The sequence below is a fragment of the Brachyistius frenatus genome, unplaced genomic scaffold (assembly GCF_029030835.1).
Source record: "Brachyistius frenatus isolate BFR_SWC_R1_liver_20210118 unplaced genomic scaffold, ASM2903083v1 Contig_40, whole genome shotgun sequence".
Classification (NCBI taxonomy): domain Eukaryota; kingdom Metazoa; phylum Chordata; class Actinopteri; family Embiotocidae; genus Brachyistius; species Brachyistius frenatus.
In genome coordinates, this window is record NW_027210639.1 from 2015188 (window position 1) to 2035736 (window position 20549).

The following is a 20549-nucleotide window of genomic DNA, read 5'->3' on the forward strand; positions in this document are numbered from 1 at the left end:
TCCCTGTGGTATTTAGATTGTGACCACCGTGCGCGTGTGCGGATAAAGTAGACATAAGTCTGTCATAAATTACTCAAGACGCATGAATTCAAAAAAATTTTTATTCAATATTTTATGAAAATGAAACAGCAACGATACAAAATTGAATTGAAAAGATAGGCTATATAAAAATACATAAAACAATGGCTCACAGAACTGCATGGGGCATCTGATAGACTATACTAGGTCTAGGTACATCATAAGCAAGACCCCCATCCACATACCAGCCGAAGAATATAAAAGATTGACAATATTTCCCTTTTTAATGAGTGGTATCGGAATTAATTGTCCTGTGACTCCAAAATATGAAAGGTGAATATACTATAGGGAATAATGATTCCCTTACACAGCAAGACAGACCGTACATCAAGGTACACTTTCAAATAAATCACAGGAGGCGTTCTGAAAGTATTTTAAGTAAAGATATGTGGTCTGTCACCCATATGTTATAAATAACCCCCAAATTAAATCCTCATTTTTACACATTTGTTCATGAGTACTTTAATGAATTAATGGTTTGTGCTTTTAATGACAAATAGTGCAAACCCTGTTATATTTGTTTCCTCAGTTTGATTCAAACACCATCACACATGAAACCGAGCTGTAGATGTTTTTCTGAGGAGGCGCATTCTTTTAGAGAACTACAAAGCTGTACTTTATCACAGGACACGTCTTTAAAGACACCTCTGCACAATATGTGTTTGTACAACAGAAAGCAAGACAGGATCCAAAAATGAAAAAAAAAAAAAAAAAGAAAAAAATCTTTTAAGAAGTTTTCAAAAGAAAAAACACATGTAACCTCTAAAAAAATCAACTCTATCAAGTTTAAGTGTCCTTTTTTTCAGAGAAATAATAATAATAATAATAATAATGTGTATATCAGAATGAGGTTTGAAGGCAGGAGGAACAATAAGACATTCATGAACAGTTTACCACAGGAAGACTCTCCTTGGGTTCAATGTTTGGTAAAATCATGAGCTTTCTAACAGAACTCTCAGTACAGTGGTCCAGTGAAAAGACTCCATTTCTACAATACAAAAAATAATATTTACATAATTGTTGCTTTTGTTTACTAGCCAGCATTACTGTATATAACATTGAACTACTAATCTATAAAACAGCAGACCTAATGTATGCTACGAACTTGAATGACCATTGGTAGTTGTATGGTTGGAATACATCCGTGCTGCTGCAACATTCAGGACAAAAGCGCAGTAAAGCTGGAAGACAAAGCCGACACCCAAACTAACTAAAACACCTTGCGACTGAGCTGGAAGCCACCAGATCCTGCTCCAACATTCAACGTGTGAAATACTCCAGGTGTGGTACATTTAGCTGGCAACAAACATTCACTGACTGTAAGGTAACTACTGTTTGTGCACAACGGTTGCAATAACCAGCATCAAGAGGGACTGTTGTGACTGAGTGGTATCAAAGATGGATGGATGGACACATGGACAGATGAATAGATATATGGATGGATGATGGATGGATGGATGGATGGATGGATAGATGAATGGGTGGATGGATGGGTGGGTGGATGGATGGATGGGTGGATGGATGGGTGGATGGATGGATAGATATAAGGATGGCTGGATGGATGGATGAACAGATGAATTTGGAAGGTCAGATGTCTCAACAGCTGCTGTCCTTTGGGTCCTTGCTCTCCTTGGGCACCTGTTGCACCCCCTGGTGGGTGGAGTTGTGGATGCCGCTGCAGTGTGATTGGTTTAAAGCTGGATGCTGCGACTGTCCCCCGGGAACTTGTCTGGCCTCAGACAGTTCGCTCCTTGGAGTCATCCTGAAGCAGCCAGGACACATTACAGATTAAAGATGGGTATTACTGACGCAGATGTAGTTTCTCATTGTGACTGTACATTCCTGTTACTGAAAAGAAGAACTGTGTTGACAGTGTTGCAGTAGCACTGCATGATATGAGAGATAGATGTACTTTGGTTCCTGTAAATTGATTTCGACATGGCTTGGCACATAACATAAGTTACATTTTCATAAAGGACAGGAGTGAGTCACCTGAAAAGAGCCAAAATGTGAGAAAAAAAACCCCCTCCTCCTTAATCTCCGTGTAAAATACAAGTACATAAATCAGGAAAAGTGTTTGTGTACAGAACAGACAGAAATGAATACGGTACCTCCCACCTGTGTTACTTACCTCCCATCTGCAACTCTGTGCATGCTCTCGGAGCGACTGCTGACCTTACTGGAGCCCCCCCCTTTGCTGCGTCTCTCCCCCGTCTCCCTCTCCCTCTCCCTCTCCCCCCTCCTGGAGCTCCGGCTGGAGGTGCCTCGGTCCAGGTGCTCCCTGGCTGACATCTCAGACAGGGAGCCTTGTACATGGGGCTCGTGGTTGCCCAGCGCGGAGGTGCCTCGATTGGTGGTGGAGGCATTGGAGGGTGTGACGCCGGTGCTCGTGCCCATGGACTTGGAGATGACTTTGAGCTTGTGGGAGCTGGGCTTGTAGTGCTTCTTCTTGTGCTGGACGCGGCTGTTGTGCTTGAGGAAGAACTCGCAGGACTCCTGGAGCACCCGGCGGCTCTCACTGATGGGACTGTGGGTTACAAGACATGAGGAAAGACATCACATCTGAACCTGATTTAACTGTATTTCCACTCCATCAGAGGCAGTATGAAAGAGGATACACATCTTCTGTAGCGAGCGGTGAGAGATGTGGTCTTACTCTCTCTTTCGGGTCCTGTTGAAGAAGTAGGCCCACTCAGAGCAGGTCTTTTTGCTGCTGACCCAGAACACTGCAGATATTCCCACCACCAGTGTCATCAGGTATTTCACCAGAAACAGGGAGAGGTCAGGGCGGTCGTGCTCTGTGGTCTGAAACAGAAATACACTCAAATGGTAACAGGATCCTCGTGATTCAGAGCGAGGGCGTACATAAACAAATCCAACTTTTGACTGAAGACTTCCTGAAGAACTTTTAGTCTTGGCATCAGGTCCTGACATTCAACAGGGGACTGACCTGGTTCCCACTCAGCAACACTCAGTGGTTCATGCATTATTCATTACATTGTTTGAAGGCAAAGTGGTTTATTTAATTAACAGGCAGGTTAAAATCAAATTATGTATAGAAATGGAATACTTTATACTGTTGGTTCCTGTTGAGCAGGTTGTTTATTATATATAATAGAAGATACAGTGGATGTATGTAACTAACAGGACAACAGTTCGGTTCAGAGCCGCAGCACCTTCAGTGAGGAGCCTCAGCTACCTTGTATGAGCAGGGGATGCTGTACTCCTGACAGCGGTCGTTGATCCACGTGTTCTCCCAGGTGCTGCGGTGGCTCTGCTCGTAGGTGTAGCAGGCTAGAAGGGTGACCAGCGGGACCAGGTAGAGGCAGCTGAACACACCGATGCGGATCATGAACTTCTTGAGCTTCTCCTGGTTGCGCTCGTCGTGCTGGATGACCTGCCGGACGTGGTTGAGGGAAACGATACCTGCCAGGATGAGGAAGAGGCCGACGATGACGCCCACGCACAGCGGAGCCAGAACAAAGTAGCGCAGGGCGTCCAGGTCGTAGAGCCCGACAAAGCAAACTCCACTGATGTTGTCGCCTTCAACCTTGTTCAGAGCCAGCAGCATGACGGTTAGTGCCCCGGGGATCCCCCAGGCAGCAGAGTGGAACCACACCTAAAGTCATAAGGAGCAATAATGTCAACAGTGTGCACCATTGCCCTGGCTGCTAATTCATATTCATATTCTTATTCTTTGTTGCCTACTTTTTGTTTGCTGCTGAAAAACCTTACCGCTTTCTTCTCAATGGCCTCGCAGCTCCACTTGGGTCCAGCTGCCAGGAACCAGGTGATGGTGAGTATGACCCACCAGACGATACCGGCAATGGAGAAGAAGTAGAGGAGCATGAAAAGCAGCGTGCAGCCTTTGCTCTGGGAGCCCAGCACCACTGTGTCCACCCCGGAGGGATGGGGTGCTTTGGCGCAGGCTGCGTTGTTCCCCAGCAGGAAACCGATGAAGTATATGAGCGAGACGAAGCTGTAGCAGACGGCGTAGAAGATGATGGGGCGCTCCGGGTAGCGGAAACGCTTGACGTCGATGAGGAAGGTGAGGAAGGTGAAAAGCGTGGCGCCCAGGCAGATGATTGAACACACGCCGATGAAGCTCTTGGCAAACTCGATGTCGTGGGGTTTGAAGTACATGTTGGAGCAAGGTGGAGCGCAGTCCTGGGCGCCCAGGAATGATGCACCGTGACCCGGCTTGGTCTTCAGCTGCAGCGGGCACCAGAAGCCGAGGTCCCTCTTAGCTGACGAGGAAATCACCGGGGTGGTCGCAGGAAGCACAGAGCCATCAGAATGGCTGCATGTGTTCAGTCTAGAGGAAAAACACAATAACAGGGTGATGGATCGATCGGGAATTACGGGCGACGCTCTCGTGGATTGACTGTTGATGGTTTCTTACTTGTCACACTGTAGCTCTGGAGGCCAGGTGACACCGAAGATGCGGATGTCCTCCTCGCAGTCAGACAGAACGGCCTCGCACTGCTCTCTGCAGGGACGGATCACCTGGTTCTCCTCGGTGCATGCTGGGATGAAGGCTTGGCACAGGAAGTGATGGACGTCCGGAGAGCAGCGGAGTTTCACCAGCGGCATGAACGGCTGGAATGAAAGAATTTGACTTTTTTTTAATGTACCGCGACAAGAGGTGCTGAAGTATGTTATTTGAAAATACATGAAGTTTTAAGTATGTTTAGTAAAGTCAGATAAACAAAATTCACATACAATTTTGAAATTGCGAGTACTTTGCAAAAACATACTGTATATAAATGTGAGGGGTTGAGGTGACACCAGCACTCATATTGTACGGCATGATTTCATTCCCAAACCAAACTTTAGATTTCTTTTTGGACTGTTTTCAGCTGTGGATTATCTTTGAAGTTACTTCAAAGACATGTTCATGATGTAACAGATATCTTCTGTCTGGTGAATAGATGACTAACTCCAATATTTCCACAGAGGTGCGGCTCCACTGTGCTCCGTGTCTGCAGGTAGCTTCTGAGAAAGTGGCTTTGCAAACTTTGTCTGTTTGTTGGTTTTAAACACAGATTTTGGCCCGAGAGAACACAGTGACCATCTGTTAGATCATGAAAATACCTTTGAAGATGCAGCCCACAGCTGGACAACTGATGGAAAACCGACGCTTATGATAGTGAACCCTAGATGACTGAATACTGTAATGTGCTGAGCGTTAAGGTCAGAAATAGAGCGAATGCTTTGCATGACGATTAACAGGGTAGCAAAGCCACATGAAATCCTGTTCATTTTTAGTCATTCCTACAGTCTTTGCTTTCTTTCTTGTCAATAACTGAATGATGTTATATTTTCCTTCAGCTAAAAACCCCTGAACATAGCAGGGCGTCTAGCCTTTGCCTCATTACTTTGCCTTGTTTTATCATCACAAGTCAAAAAGGTTGAGAAGCCCTGCTTTACACCAAGTCGGAGCTTGATTTTGTTAAGCTGCAGCGCCACACAAAGCTGCCCATTCACTGGCTGGAAACCATATTCTTCTGTTTCTCCACACTAGTCAAGACCCTGAGGATTGAAAGGGGAGGAGGGGGCAGTATAGGTGGCAGGAAATGAGTGCACAGACATTTGGAAACACATGGCGACAGGCCAAGAAGGCTGGAATGCACAGAGCATTCAGTTAGGTAGGTCTGGGTGTGTGTGGATTCATCCACAGCATTAAACTGATCATCAGTCCAGTCAAAAAAAAAATCCAGATCATGTCAATGCTATTCTTTGTTTGTGTAACTTTGACAGCACACTACATGGAATAATCTTTTTTTCCCCGAACGGCTCTATTATTTCATTCAACCCATTACCAGCCCCTCAATAGTTACAAACATGCATTAACAAACTAATCATGTGGAGGTTTTTGAGGATTTAGGACTCCTGGTTTCTACTTCATGAACTTCCTTACTAGACAGACTGCTGTCAGTCTAAACTGCTAATATTTGTCCACAAAACACATCCACTATTCATTATGTTTCCTCTGCTCTTGTTTCTCCTGAAACCCAGTCTGGCAGTAGGCCCACATCTTGGGGGGCCGGGTGTTGCCCCCTCTGACAGTAAGCATCCTTGTTTCTCTCCTGTGGAGGTGCTGGACTCCCGAGTTCCCCGTGGCTCAACAATCTGACCTTTCTTTGCTTTGCAGCAGTTACTGTGAAAACTTGCCCTCGTTCCAGAAACTTTCAACCAGGATCAACTGTACAAGTCCAGCTGATTTGCTCTTAAAGGCGAAATCCTTCGCAGAGAATTTCATGGCAGAGTAGTTCAAGGATTAAATGATTTGAAAAAAAAAAAAAAAGACTGCACTCTCACTTTTTAGAGTTTTTGCTTAAACTTTTAAGACCATCAAGTGCTCCCTGTCTGTCACAGTTCATCAATTAGTCTTTCCATTCTCTCTGTATTCTAACACTTTAAACTAAAGCTGACAGACACGAGTGGAAACTGGGACCAAGGGCGGAAAAAGGTCAGCCCTCCTCCGGAAAATCCCACTGATAGGCTGCTGTGAGCCCAAAATAAGGCAGCTTGTGATAAATTCACTGCACACTTTCAAAGGGAGAGCTATGGTTATTATGTAAGCCAGAGAGTGCGAGCCCGTCACCTGGGAGACTGGACCGTGGAGGTAAGAGCGTGCACGGGGGGAGAAATGAGTGAGTGATTAACAGAGGGAGAATACTGATTGCGGTATGCACGGGGGGCTTTGTGTGCGACTGGGTGTGTCCCTCCCCTTCCTCCAGAAATCAAAGGCCCCTCACAACAAAGTCCATGAAGTTGCCCGTGGCCAAGGTTGCTGTGAAATAAGAAGCCAATACCTTTTGCCAGATGCCACACAAAAGACTCATCCAACAGATCACTGTTCATGCTCAACACTCTGACACCAAATGTGTGTAACCCAAACCCTGGCCCTCAGGAATGCCAGGACACAGGACACAGGACACAGGACACAGGACACAGGACGCAGGACGCATCAGAAACAGTTCACAGCTGAGGAGAGACACAAGGCAGGACCGGGTCTGTGATCAAATACAACACTGATAAACTCGAACACCACTTTCATAATCCCAAACTATACGGAACTAGCACGGGGCAGTGACTAAATCTGCATCACACACAATTTGTGTGGAGAGAAATGTCTATTAACCTGAACAGAAACCTTAAAAGTCAAACTGAGATTTGAATTCTCCTTACTTCTGAGGATTGTTTGGAGTTGTCCGTATATTTCTGAAAGCAGTGCTCACACTTCTTTCTGCATCTCGGTGTACGTCTACCAAAGCAGCGGGACAGCTGAGTGTCATTTGAGAACCACTGTTGCTAGGAGACGGGCTGTCAACTTTTGTAGTGTAAGTGTGACTGGAGCACGTCACAGCGCTGGGCAGCTTAGTTTTCAACAAGCACATTTAACAATTGTGAGGCCCCATCATGTCTCCAGTCCTACAAGCCTCCCTTCACAAACTTAGACTAACTGTCTCTCCTGGGTTCTGATTTGATGTTTCCAGCAACCGGCCGGTTGACCGGCAGCTCAAAGCAGTAAACCTCAGCACTTCATACGTGGACCAGTTATTCAAATCATGACACAGTTATGTCCTGTGACCTGAACAAAATCAAAGTTTGGGTTTTTCAGGTTTTGTGACATAAAGTAAGTCTGTTGGATGAAAAGAAAACACGATGTTACTGTGGAAATGCTTTCAAAAATACTGCCGGTACATTTACATGGATTTCTGAATGAGAGCAGAGGCAGAAGACAACAGAAAATGACCCAGAGCTTGTGAGAAGAAACACACAAAATGCAACAGCAATGAGTTTAATCCAAGACAGAAAGCTGCTTGTTAACTCAGAGTGCAGAAATAGCTGTCAGCTCCAGTGATCTGGTCAGCGGCGTGGCTTTATGACTTCAAAGACTGTTCACACTTTTACTGTGTTCACGGCTGTTTCAGGAATATTATAAATGTTTGTCAGGATCTGGGCTTGACGTGTGTTTAGAGCTTTAGTCTAAAACTTGGTGATAGCTTGGCAAAAAGTATGGCAGCAGTAGCAGTAGAGCAGAATTTACAAGCCAGAAAGAGCTCTGCAGTGAGTTTCACTTGTGCAGCAGGCAAACAGCAAGCCAATGTTGGTTTTTTTATGATCATGTTAATGGTGTGAGGGGGCGTCTGTGCTTTTAACCCCTGCTGGAAGTTGATATTTTGGGACACAGATCATTTATCTCTACCTGTGGAGCTACACGGTGTGATGTTAACATTTTCATTGCTACGAGCTGCAGTTTCTCCCTGGAATGTGTGACGTGGGCCAGAGCTGATGGATGTTTCTCAAAAGTGGAGCGTGGTTACAAAAAAAGGGGTTTGAAATGCAAATGTGTCCGTCACATACCAAAATTACCGTTAAACAGAAATTGTATGCGTTCAGTTCAAAATGTAGAAATGTTTATCTATAAACTCTATATAATATTATGGAAACTTGTTTCCATAGGTAGTTGATAAGGCTGGGCAGTATGTAAAGTGTGCCTGAGGTAATCATTCTTCTAATAATTCATTCATAATTAACCTGTTCTCTCTCTTAATAGTTTGCTTTCATATATTGGCTGAAAGGGAGGAGCGTCACTCGCTCTCAGCACCGACATCAACATCAGCTTTATGCATTTGTTCTGTTCTGTTAGTTATGAGTCTAGTTGGGAGTCACCAGCATTATTGGTCTTTGGTTATTGGTCTTGGTTCTCTTAGTTTAGGGGAGAAGCCCGAGTCCGACAGCTCTCTGCGTGGCATCGTTCGGGCTCTTCTCCCTGTTTGGTTTGTTGGAGCTGGATTTTCCCCATCTTCCTTACTTGTTTTGGGCTTTCTGTTAAATTCTCTTTGAACTAAAGCGCCGTGGCATCTTGTGTTCCTTTGAGCCAGTGTCAGATTTAGGAACCGTAACAAAAATCTATATTGTGACATGAGACAGATGAGAAAGAATATTGTGTTAAATTTTGGATATCATAATATAAAAATATGGCATAAGTAATGTCTTTTCCTGGGTTTAAAGTAAAGTGATGTAATATTCTGGATTTACTGGACTGTTGTAGCTGGTTTATTATTTGCCTTTACCCACTTAGTCATTTTATCCACAGTACTGATGATTATTTATATCAAATCTCATTGTGTAAAGCACCAATAGTCATCCCTACAACATCACTGCAGTATTAAGACTGAGGTAATTGGTCGAAAATATTATGGTAATTGATTTTGTCCAAATCACCCCCCCGAGTTGTAGCCATAAATAAAAATGTTCCACTTCATTAAATTAATTAAAGGAACCTTCCTGTGCATTTCTTCCATTCTGACAGCTGAGAATTCAAAGTATTAAGATTCATGGTTCTCATATTCGCAACAACACAGCGATAATAGTTTATTCACCAGACAGCCATCACACATGATTTGTGGACAAGCTGTCTGGTAAAAATCGTGTGCCTGTTCATGTCCATTACAAAATGGTATTCATGGTTCAATCAATATGTGCTTGAAAATGGGCTGACAGACACTGCCAATTATAGGCAGTGCACTAATGATGGCAGTAATAATGGCAATTATTTTGAGATGATATTGATTATCTTTAAATGTGACTTGAGAGTCTTTTTTTTTTTTTTTTTTTCTATCGCTGACCAATGTAATTAGAATTCTCAATGGAAACCCAGAATAATGAGAATCTTTACGGAGGGTCAGCAGCTGTTCAACATCTATTAGTCCAAATGCAGTCTCATGCATTTAAATGTTCTTTGGAAACTTTGTTATCTCCACTAGAATTTCCTAAATAATAATGTTCCCAGGGTTTGAACAATTATTGGCATTTAATTAAATACTGTTTACACCCACAGGAGGAGGTTGTATTGATTACCCCACTCATTACAAAAGGGCAGGAATGGATCCGTAACACACAGGTCCTTTAAATGAGTTGATTAAGAAAAGTAATAAATAAACAACAAATAAAATAAGAATTAAAGATGAGATACCACTGCATATTTAACAGCAATAAATGCCAATGTGGGCTTAATGTTTGGTTAATGATATATGTCATGTTAAGAGGACTCACCTCCATATGATTGGCTGCAATATCCTGATCATAGTGCTCCATCATGTTGGGGAAGAAAGTCATGTTGTAGGGCATTCCCAGGCACCAAGGCACTTTGATAGGCTCACAGGTGAACTGGCTGTGGGCACTGCAGCTCCCCGCCCATATCAGAGCCAGGCACACCCACAGAGGTCCTGGCATCAGCATGGCAACGGCCGATTGGAAATGAGTCTGTGCTTTTTGTGTGTGCAAACTAGAACAGGTTTCTTTTTGTCTCTGTGTGAGGATGTCTTGGCCCGAGCGTTGAATTCCCCTGGCTCACACCGTCATCCACGTATCACTTCTCCCGGGGACATCTCAGTGGAGCCAGTGGGCGTTGCAGCAGGTACGATTTTTCATCATTGGTCAGCATGTGCCTCTGGGTCACAGATAGGACTCCCACATCCCTGAAATGAATGTAATGACATTAAATATGTTATACAAAGGATCGGGATGTCTGATTTTAATCACAACGCGGCTGCCATCGAGTTTTGTCTTTAGAAGCCCCATGGGAGTTTTTCTGTTGTTGTTTGTTCCCACATTTACTACACAACTGCAGCGTATGGATAGACTGCAGCCCCGTCATCACAACAGCCAGTCATTCATTGTTCCATCACCTTCACAATGAAGTGTAACTCCTCATTAGTCCAGGGCACCCCTGCAGGTCCCTCTAGGTCCTCAGGCTCCAGTTTGAGCAGCAGTGTTTGGAGACACATCATTCCGAAAGAATTGACAGACCAAAAAATCCAACCAATACCTGTGCGTATTTGGCTGCATGCGTTTACTCAGGGTGGGGAATGTCAGGCTGATTCAGTAGAATGAGTCTCAGCTTGTTGATGCATATTAAACGTCACATTAAAATGTCAGGAGCTCCACATACACACTTACATTATGAGCAACTAATTATCTTCAATGGCAGAAAGAATGTAATACTTTCCCAATGATGATGTTTGTTTTTCACAAAAGCAAAATATCAGTTTAGGCTTGCTGTTTTTTGATTTCATAGGAACTCACACAAAGAACATGTAATATAACTTCTGCATATATTCTATCTATTCACGTGTAATACAGCAAGAAGTATTTCTATATCCAGATATTGACCTTTAATTCTGAAAAGATATGTTGTTTATAGAAGTGCATGAATTCCTGATCATAATCAATTGCTGGTTTTGAGTTTACCTCATATTACCACAGCGTTGTTTACATGTACACAGTCGTCATAGTGCAGCATGGAGGGCTGAAAGTTCTCAATGCAGCACTAAAACAGCTGAGAAGGTAAACCGCGATTTCGGTTTGTTATTAGCAGAAAGCTTTTGGGTAGCAATGATTGAAAAGACCGCACAAGTTAGCGGAGTCGAGATTTGACACGCACCGCCAACACGAACATAACAAGCAGACGTGTACATGTGAGAAACAACATTATTAATAAGTTTCTACTACCTTCATTACTTTGAATGTCCCAATCCTGAGTACTTTTAACGTGATGTTAAAGCACCGCAGGCAGGAAAGCCGTTTTCCCATAAATTAGACGCCAGCCTTGGGGAGAGAGTACAGTCAACATCCCTGCCTCGGTCGCTGCCCCGGGACGGGGGCCCGAAACAAACTTCGGAACAAGAAAGTGGGAAGAAACAACGGAGGCAAAAGTACGAAACACACACGCACTTACCCCCCAACAGCCAGGGAGTTCATGTAACAGCTGACTACATGTGGATAGACGTCGGAGCAGCTCCGTGGAGGAATTCGGTGGCGTGTTTCCTGCGATAAACTCCGGTGGCACCGTCCTTCCGTCGTTCCTCGTCCGGCTGCTCTGAACTGAAGAGGCTTTCAATTACAGTTGGAAAAGTGGGTCTCCAGTTATGAACCCGTTTTACCCATGGACTGTAAACACAAACTGGTAAGAAAATATACAATGTTGGTTCAGTATCCAAAGGGAGTTGAACCAAACATTTTGGTTGAAATAATATTTCGTTATAGTTTCGCTTGATAGTTGTGCATTTTTTGGAAAGGACATTATTTGAACAACACTCTTAGAAGACTTAAGATAAAAAAAATAAATAACTGTAAATTTGATTCTGACCTTTCGTCTCACTTAACTTGTGGCTCCAAAGCACTTGGATGCCCCAAGAATAGTAACAACTTGAGAATTGACGGATATCAGCATAGGTGCGAGTTGGATAGAGGATGGAACAATCCAGAGCGGGGCAGACTGAGTGGATTTATGAATCTGAAACTTGAGACACTATATTGTTTTTAGGGTTTATTAAAATAAACCAACTTGTATATTAATTATGACAACATTTACACATTTTTGTTAAACTCCGTGCACTTTACACCCAATATGAACAGGCGGTGCTATCGCTTTTTCATGGACACAGAGAGATCAGGGAGGATGCTGGTGTCGTTTTCCTCAATAGCGCTAGATGGAAGTCAGATTTAAACAAAAGGTGCCGCATCCAATTGACGTTTCCAGGAATATATGAATTAATGTAAACGTAAATAAATACATATACATGAATAAATAACAATAACATCACAGCTGAGGATAACAGTAATGCTAGTCCATAATCGCGAATTGATTTTCTCTAATCATCAGTTATTACTGGAACAGCACAGTATTAAATGACCCTAACGTGAACCACAGTAGTGCTCTTCAGTTTGCTGTCGACTCCAAAGAAATCCTACGAGGACCCCTGGTGTCCCAACAGCTGCCTATCATACTGAATGTAGTGAACACAAACATCCACACAATCTGCTATGTCCCAATTATCCACCTGGAGGCGCTCTCTCCCGACTCTGTCCATTTCCATGTGACCGCCGTGGAGAGGCGGGGTTACAATGTAACAATTTAGGTGCTACAGTGTGACCAATAAAGTGTCGGTGATAACGGAGCGCATCTGTCCGACGCTGCACTCTCCTTTCGTTTCGCCGTTGATGTAAAAGAGCCCAACCTCGGACATCAAATGACATTTGAAACGGAGGCGCCGCTAAAGGGGACGCGACTGACTCATAACACATTCATATGAGGTGCGTAAGCTTGTGGCACATTAAGATAGGACGAAGCTGAATACAGTAAATTCCTGCAAAGCCGTGCGGCGCTCTAAATAGAATTTGCTGTGGATGGTGTGATTGCGCTCTGTGCTGCATGCAACAGGATTATTCTGCTCATACGGGGGAGGTTGTTCTCTTCTTCGTCCCCATAGTTTGTGGACCCAGGCGCTGGCCTGTTGCTAGGAGACCTTTTGACAGCTGGGAGCTTTTGAAAAGTGACAGTTAATTCACTAACGGTGTCTGCTTATCTGGCAACCCAAACCTTCCTCCTTCTCCCCAATCGCAGCTCCCCTGCGCGCTGTTCGTGCGTAAATCCTAAATGTGTCGTGTGCGCAAAAGACATTTACAATGTGGCTGTTTTCGGTCAGGAGATTACAGTGTTTCGTGGGCAACAATGGCCTACTTATTGTGATGATCAGATCCTGAATATATTTGCCTTCCGAACATGTTTAATATTTTCTAATGCTCATTTCTCAATTAGACATCATGAAAAATCCTATAAGGTATGTAATATTACTAAATTCAATGTTTAAACTTCCTAATCTAAACCATATTGAGAACATTTAGACAAGGGAGGTAACGATCAATATAAATCACTACTTAATTTGAAATCTTAAAACCACCATATATCATGAGTGCTGCATGTGTTGAGCTGGACTTAGAGCTACATGGTAAGCTCCTTCTTTCCCTCATCAGTCAATGGCAGTCGCCTGTGACCATACGTCTGAAGGTCACTCATGAACAGATCGATGGCTAGATCTCAATGGGGACTGCACTCAAGAGCAGCCAGTAGTAGGCTACACTCAGCTCTGTCTACTACACTTAACCCTCGTGTTGTCCTCGGGTCAAAATGACCCGCAGCTGTGTTCAACCAAGTTCTATTTTATTTCTATATTTTTATATTGTTTGGGATCATTGGTCATCATTCTTTAAAGAAACCCTCACAGCCTCCTTGTCACCAATGATCCCCCAAAAAATGTGAAAATAAAATAGAACTTGGTTGAACACAGCTGCAGGTCATTTTGACCCAAGGACAACACGACGGTTAACTGCACACAGACTCCTTATATGAAATTGGAATAGAGAGGATGGGATGCCTTATTATTGCATTGCGGGTGAGTAGTGTTTCAATCAGAGCAGCTTGGATGTCTGAGTGCATCTGTACTGACCTCTTGTGCTGCTGGGTATTAACTGTGGGCTATCGGATTCAGGTGTGTAGCACATTATGTCAAGGCTGTAGTTACAGCAGAAGGACTTGGTGTAATTTGGACACCCAGCTTGTTCTGAGAAGTGCTGTGCTTGTTTATTCCCTCCTCTGAAGTGGAGCTGCTTGTATCTGCCACAGCGTCTGTGCTTTACATGAAAAAGGCCTTGAAAGAACAGCTAGAGGAATCGTCCGAGTCAACAAAAGCATGGCCGAGTGAAGGGAGAAGTCAGCATTAGGCCTGACGTGTGGGAGCATCTCTTCACACGTCGCGCAGGCGGTTGTCACAAGGGGGGCTTGGTCGAGTGGATGGACTGAGTAAAGCTGACATGCTGTTCTTTCCTATCAGGCTGATGTATGTGCCCAGTGAGGAGACTACCGTCCTCAGGAGCCTCATAGCACCTCCCCTCCACCTCCACCTTCATCTTCTCCTCCTTTGTCTAGGGGCATGCCTTCTGAACCCAGCCTCAGGTAGGTGGCTCGGTCAGTCCACGCATACTTCACATCCATGCTCATGTTTCACAGCAAAAACAGAAGATAATCTTTAAGTAGCAGTAACTGTATATGCAGTGAAAAATGCACCGACTGCAAATACAGACAAGCTGAGATCACTATTCTTTGATTCAACATGAGGAGGAGCCCGTAGGATCAATATGTTGTCCAATGAGATGTTCCCAGGATGCAGCTCTCTCTGTTAGCTCTTTAAACAGGTAATCCATACAATCTTCTTCAAGTATAACTTATTGTTTGAACATAAACGCGGTTACCAGGAGAAACTCCACTGCAGATCACAAACAATGTGTGAGTCTCGGTACTTTCAATGCATCCCATCTATGGCTCTCCTCCTCAAACCCAGTCATTCATACTGAATGTACTTTCTAAACCTTAAAAATGGGTCATCAATATGTAGTTTCATAAAAAAAGAAAATACTGGGCATTGTTTAAGCACATTTTACTTAAATAGGAGTAAATTGTATGTTTAGTGTGTGTTTGAGGATTATTTTCAGCAGCAGGATGATGTACTGACTGAAATACTACAGTGCCCCCGTTATCGCATCATCACGCAACTGTCGAGCTGTCTCACCTATTATGTATGATAATAGTTTTACGGACCTTTTCATAAAATGAAGAAAACTATGTAGAATATAATGGCAAAGTAATTTAAAGTTAGGCTGCCCACCTTTCCCTTAAAATGGAACACCTTGTTTGCCTTTTTAAAGCCACCATTTATGGGATCTTTTGACTTGGTGCCCCCTTCAGTGGTATAATTAGAGAAATAATTGTGGAAGACTTGTACTCACTGCTAAAAGACACTATGATAACCTAGTGGCTTTAATTTTGAAGATATTTTCCGCATCAAGGTCAATTAACTATTCACAGGAGCTCTACTGTGGCTCTGGAGGAGAAAAATAACATCCATAACATCGTCTTGCTTAGAGCTCGTGGACAACAGAAAGCTTGTAGCCCAATTTATTGGCATTAAGGTTGAAACATCTGAGCAAAGAGAGTCTAACAAAGTCAGTAGCATCGTGGGAAATGTAAGATCCTGTATTTTTGGTCTCGCGGTATCACCTACGCGTGAAAAGTACATGCACGTACAACGAGGGTTGAACTTGGAAGTCATGTGATGATTCAGGTCATGTGACGAAATACAAAAGTGATAAAGTCGAGTAGGGAGGTAGGTTAGGGTGGTAGGACGGATAAATCTCAGGACCAGGACTTTCACCAAGAAATCCAGGGCTCTAGTCCGTAATTCTAACCTTTTTGTACCTGACACTAACCACATGTTTTTTTTTTATGGCTAAACCTGAGGCACCTTGCTTTTAATGCAATAGGCGAAGCAAAATGTGACACTTGACGTGGTACCCTGTAGTGGGCTGACGGGTGGATTTCGCACTTAAAGTCAGAATATCGCATCTTTTGCTGCTTCAGTTTTGACCATTCTTCTTCCAACTTCACAGTTCAAAAATCCCTTTATTGTGTAGGAAAATTCATGGTCTTTAACTAAAAACTTATGGCAGTATAAGATGTTATTTGGTCTTTATATTTTCATATAATCATCATCATCATCATCTGGGGCATCAGTGGCCTCGATCTTTCTTCAAATCCCCTTGACCACTGTTGGGTTGTTAAAGCGTATAATTTTGCTTCCCTCTCGTCCTACAAGGCAATTTTGTTCCTTTCTCCCTCGGCTCCTCCTCCGGCGGGGTCCAACTACCAAACAAACAACCTGAGTCATCATTCATGCTATCTCCGGCCCAGTTTGCACACACGCACGCACCCACCACACACACACACACACATTATTTCCTCTGTCTTACACCCTGTCACCATGAAGGTGACAGAGCAAGCCTCCTGGCAAGCAGCAGCATTTAGAGTGACGGGTGGGACTGGAAGTGGACAGAGATGGATTTGGGAGGACAGGGTAGCGTGCTGCTGATGGATGGGTACAAGCAGAGAGGGACTTAGGGTGGATTTGAAAACAGGGTATATTTGCTGTTACATGGGTCCACAGCGTACAGTCGGTCAGTCTCTTTCAGACATGTTCTGTAGTCAGTGTATTGTTCTTATCCATCACAAAGAAGCTTGAGACCTGCGATTTGTTTTGCAAGGGTCGGGACAAATTGAAATATCATTCATTAGAGAAAGTATGAGTCACTTGTCTTCATTTAGGATTCAATTTCAAAAATGGAAAACAAATACAATTAAATAATCTATATTTAATTCTACATCTTAATGACTTGCATTTCCCTTTTTACCACTAATGTTCTCTGTAGATGCACTATTAGTTGCCATGGCAACATAAATGTGATTGTATAATACATGTATCTACAAATTAGACTGTCACCCTTTTAGTCACGGTTGCTGTTTTCAAAAAGACTGCTGGTCATGGTTTGGACTTGGTGTTTGTTTTGTAGTCTTTTTTAGGGCCCGAACACCGAGTGGTGCGAAGGTCCTATTATAATGCAAGGAATTATTATTCCCTATTATTCTTCTTACAAATAAATTGCCTTTTTGGCTGCTTTAACATACTCAAAAACGAATGAAACCTGTTTCAGTTTTATGTCTCCTGTTTTATTTTGAAAGTTTCTTTCCTTTCTTTTTTTTTTTTTTTTTACTTTACTTCCTGTCTCAGTGTTTTTACCGCCTGTTTTTGCCCTCACCTGTGTCTCGTTTTCTCATCAACACTCAGTATATTTAGTTCTCTCTCCTCCTCTGTTCTTTGTCAGTGTTCCCTGTCGGGTTCATTTCCATTTCCTGCCAAGCAACCTCTTTTGGAATTTCATGAGTTGCTCGTGTTCTCTGTAAGTTCTTTTGTATTTCACCTGCATCTGTTTGTTTGATTTTGTTAAGTTTTTAGTTAGGTTTTTTTGGAACCACCTTTGTCTGGCCTTTTAGATGTTTCACCCCTGCTGGAGTTCCACTTTTTGTGTTTAATAAACTTGTACTTTTTTAACCTCCTTTTTGTGTTTTTGCTTTTCGGACCCACCTCATAACGGTGCTGACGTCGAAATATTCAATGAGCTGACAACAACTGAAATCTTAACAAGACTCCAACGACACTTTGCAACCCAGTGCTACTTTGAGCAAATTGCTAATGTTGTCATGAAAACATGTCTGCCATGACAATGCTAACATTGTGGTGTTTAGTGGATGTTAGATTTACTGTGTAGTAAGATGTTCACCGTTTTAGATTAGTGTGATAGCAGTTCAACATTTGTTGATTACTAAATGCTAAGTAAAGAGGTTCATGGAAATATCATTCATTTGGCAGTTTTTTTTTTTTTTTCATAAATATCAATAAAAGTGCAGGACAAATTTGAATTTTTAGCTGATGGCACCAGAGGAAAATTTAAAGGATCACCAAAGTTATTACATTTAATCTTGGGAGGGACAATCAATGTGTGCACCATAGACTGTGTAAAAATAGACCCAGTCTCATGGTCTGAAAAGTGAAGCCAACACGGGTGACTGGGGGCTGCCTCCAAAAAAACCTCAGCTCCAATAGACACCAATTCAAAAAGCATCAACTTCATGAAATACAAAGTCGGTACATATTTACCACGAGTCATTGTCATTTGCTATATGCATGTATTCTGATCAGCGTTCTGGGGGTCCTTCTGAAAATAGTTGCAACATTACACGGTAGGCCGAAAAGAGGGGTATGTTTAGGGGCCTGTCTGGTTTAACTGACATGCCTGGGGTGCAGTCAGGTTGGTGATGTAGGTAGGAGGGCTTAATGTCTTTGGGTTCTCGGATCCAAAAGTCTACGATGGCGATGACCAAAATGCCAGACTTTAGGCTTCAAAACAGCACTTCATAAACTAATTGGTGGGATGTTGCCTGGTCTGCACCGAATTTCAGTGCAGAGCATCCATTAGCTTCAGAGTTATTTCACTGAAAACTGCAAACAACAAGCTTATAGTGATGCTAGATGAAAAAGGTGGTGAATAAAATCCATTTTGACTGATCCACTGGGAATCATGACTGTGAAGTGAAAACTATGACCTGCTGGTGGTGTTAGATTAAAAGTCAGGGAATTACTAAATCCAAATTAATGTTCTTAATTCATCCCCTGGGTCCCTTAGCTAATTAACTTAAAAAACAAAATATGACAGCCTCATGATGCCGCTGGGGGGAAAGTCAGGTGATCATCAAAGTGAGTGGGAGTTGTTCTTTGTAGACCATGATTGTCTGGGCAAAATCTTCTAGTGGTTATTTCCGTCTGAACCAAAGCTGTACTGTCCAAACAACACTGCCATCCCAACGGCCTGCACTGCTGTTGCTTTTAGTACTACTGTACTGTTAAAGTAGTTTAGCTGTCCAAAAATATAAAAGAACCCTTATAATCTTAAATTTATTAAGGTGTGTGTGTATTAAAGGGTCCAGTTATAGTGGTAGTGATGAAACACCAGTTGTAGTGACAGAAATCAGGGTAGTTGTAGTTGTTATTGTCTTTATTATCAGTGTCATTAATATACAGTCAGAGCTTTGTCTTGTGCAGTAAAATCCAGTTCACTAACATATCTGTGTGTGTGTCCATGTGCAGTAGTAGGGAGATGCTGACAGGACAGAGGCTCTGCCAGTCAAAGTCCCACCAGGACTCGGTCCTTTCTGCCCTCAACCAGCAGAGGAAGGACGGCCTGCTGTGTGACGTCACCCTGGTTGCTGGCGAGCAGAAGTTCCACGCCCACAAAGCCGTCCTGGCAGCGTGCAGTGATTACTTCAGGGTGAGTCCTGGAACACATTTTCTTTGTGTAGTGGTAAGACTGATGCAAAGGATCACACACTGTCACTGATGGTTGCATTTATTTAAAAAAAAAAAAAAAATGAAATCATGAAGGGGTTCAGAAGGTCCTAGAATTGTAGAAAGACTGTTTAACTCTCTTCCATCCTGTGAGAAAAATGAAACTTTTTTGTTATGAAAAGGGTCACGTTTGTAACCACAGATGGCACAAAATACAAAGCACTGACAGTTCCACTGCTACAGCAGATCATCCCCCACAGCCCTTGTGTTTGCTTTCGCCTGCTCTCTGTGCCTAGCTGAGCCATAGAGGTAGCTCTAGGTAAACTCAGGCTGTCAGGCAGCCAAACACGAGATTTCCTGAGATGGACCTCAGAGGGAAAAGTGCACCGATGAGATTTGATTTAGGGACTCTGAGCAGATTAGACGACAGAAATTAATCCCTTTTGAAAATGAGAGGCAGATTAAATATGTCCAAGTTGCCCAGGGATTAGTCCTCCTGTGTTTGTGTAGGTTATTTTTACTGGTCTATGCAGAGAGTTGGGGGTGGGCGAGTCACACTCCTCTCCTCCTTTTGTTCGTCCTCTTCACTTTTGTTCTCGGGCTCCGTTTCTAAATGCCCCTCTTTCAAGTTCCAGCTGAGCTGAGCAGCGCTGTTGTTCCAGCACTCAGATTATTAGATCAGCCTGCTACAGTGAGCAAGAAAAACTCACTGCTGCTCCCCTGTTCCTCTGTAATGCCTTAACAACATTATCTTCATTTCGTCATCTGACTCCACCGCTGGGTTTCATTTAGTTAATTCACTGTGAAGATGAAGATGAAGATGAAGATGCCTTGTGTCGGGAATAGCAACCGTGTTCTCTCTCTCTCTGGCTTCTTTTCTCACAC

General features: G+C 43.1%; 2 protein-coding genes across 7 annotated transcripts in view; one reads left to right on the top strand and one right to left on the bottom strand.

Moving 5' to 3' along the window:
- Window positions 1-83: 83 nt before the first annotated feature.
- Window positions 84-11954, bottom strand: fzd6 (frizzled class receptor 6). 2 transcript variants are annotated; one of them, XM_069702102.1, is made up of 8 exons: window positions 11831-11954; window positions 10147-10571; window positions 4481-4677; window positions 3814-4393; window positions 3278-3697; window positions 2735-2883; window positions 2210-2605; window positions 84-1840 (listed from the first exon to the last, which is right to left on the bottom strand). In XM_069702102.1, exons 2-8 carry the CDS (start codon window positions 10330-10332, stop codon window positions 1675-1677), a joined length of 2094 nt encoding a protein of 697 aa, XP_069558203.1. In that variant the 5' UTR covers window positions 10333-10571; window positions 11831-11954; the 3' UTR covers window positions 84-1674. The 2 variants fall into 2 exon arrangements, with proteins under 2 accessions (XP_069558203.1, XP_069558204.1); XM_069702103.1 differs by lacking the exon at window positions 11831-11954 and adding an exon at window positions 11605-11800.
- Window positions 11955-12992: 1038 nt separating this feature from the next.
- The window catches only part of klhl32 (kelch-like family member 32), a 33856-nt gene continuing 26299 nt past the window's right edge, over window positions 12993-20549 (top strand). For 2 of the 5 annotated variants that reach the window (XM_069702128.1, XM_069702130.1), the window contains exons 1-3: window positions 12995-13188; window positions 14766-14887; window positions 19467-19647. In XM_069702128.1, the coding sequence (XP_069558229.1) occupies window positions 14865-14887; window positions 19467-19647 (204 nt within the window). In that variant the 5' untranslated portion in view covers window positions 12995-13188; window positions 14766-14864. Of the gene's footprint in view, window positions 13189-14765; window positions 14888-19466; window positions 19648-20549 lie in introns of all 5 variants that reach the window. The other 3 variants (XM_069702132.1, XM_069702129.1, XM_069702131.1) reach the window with 3 other exon arrangements.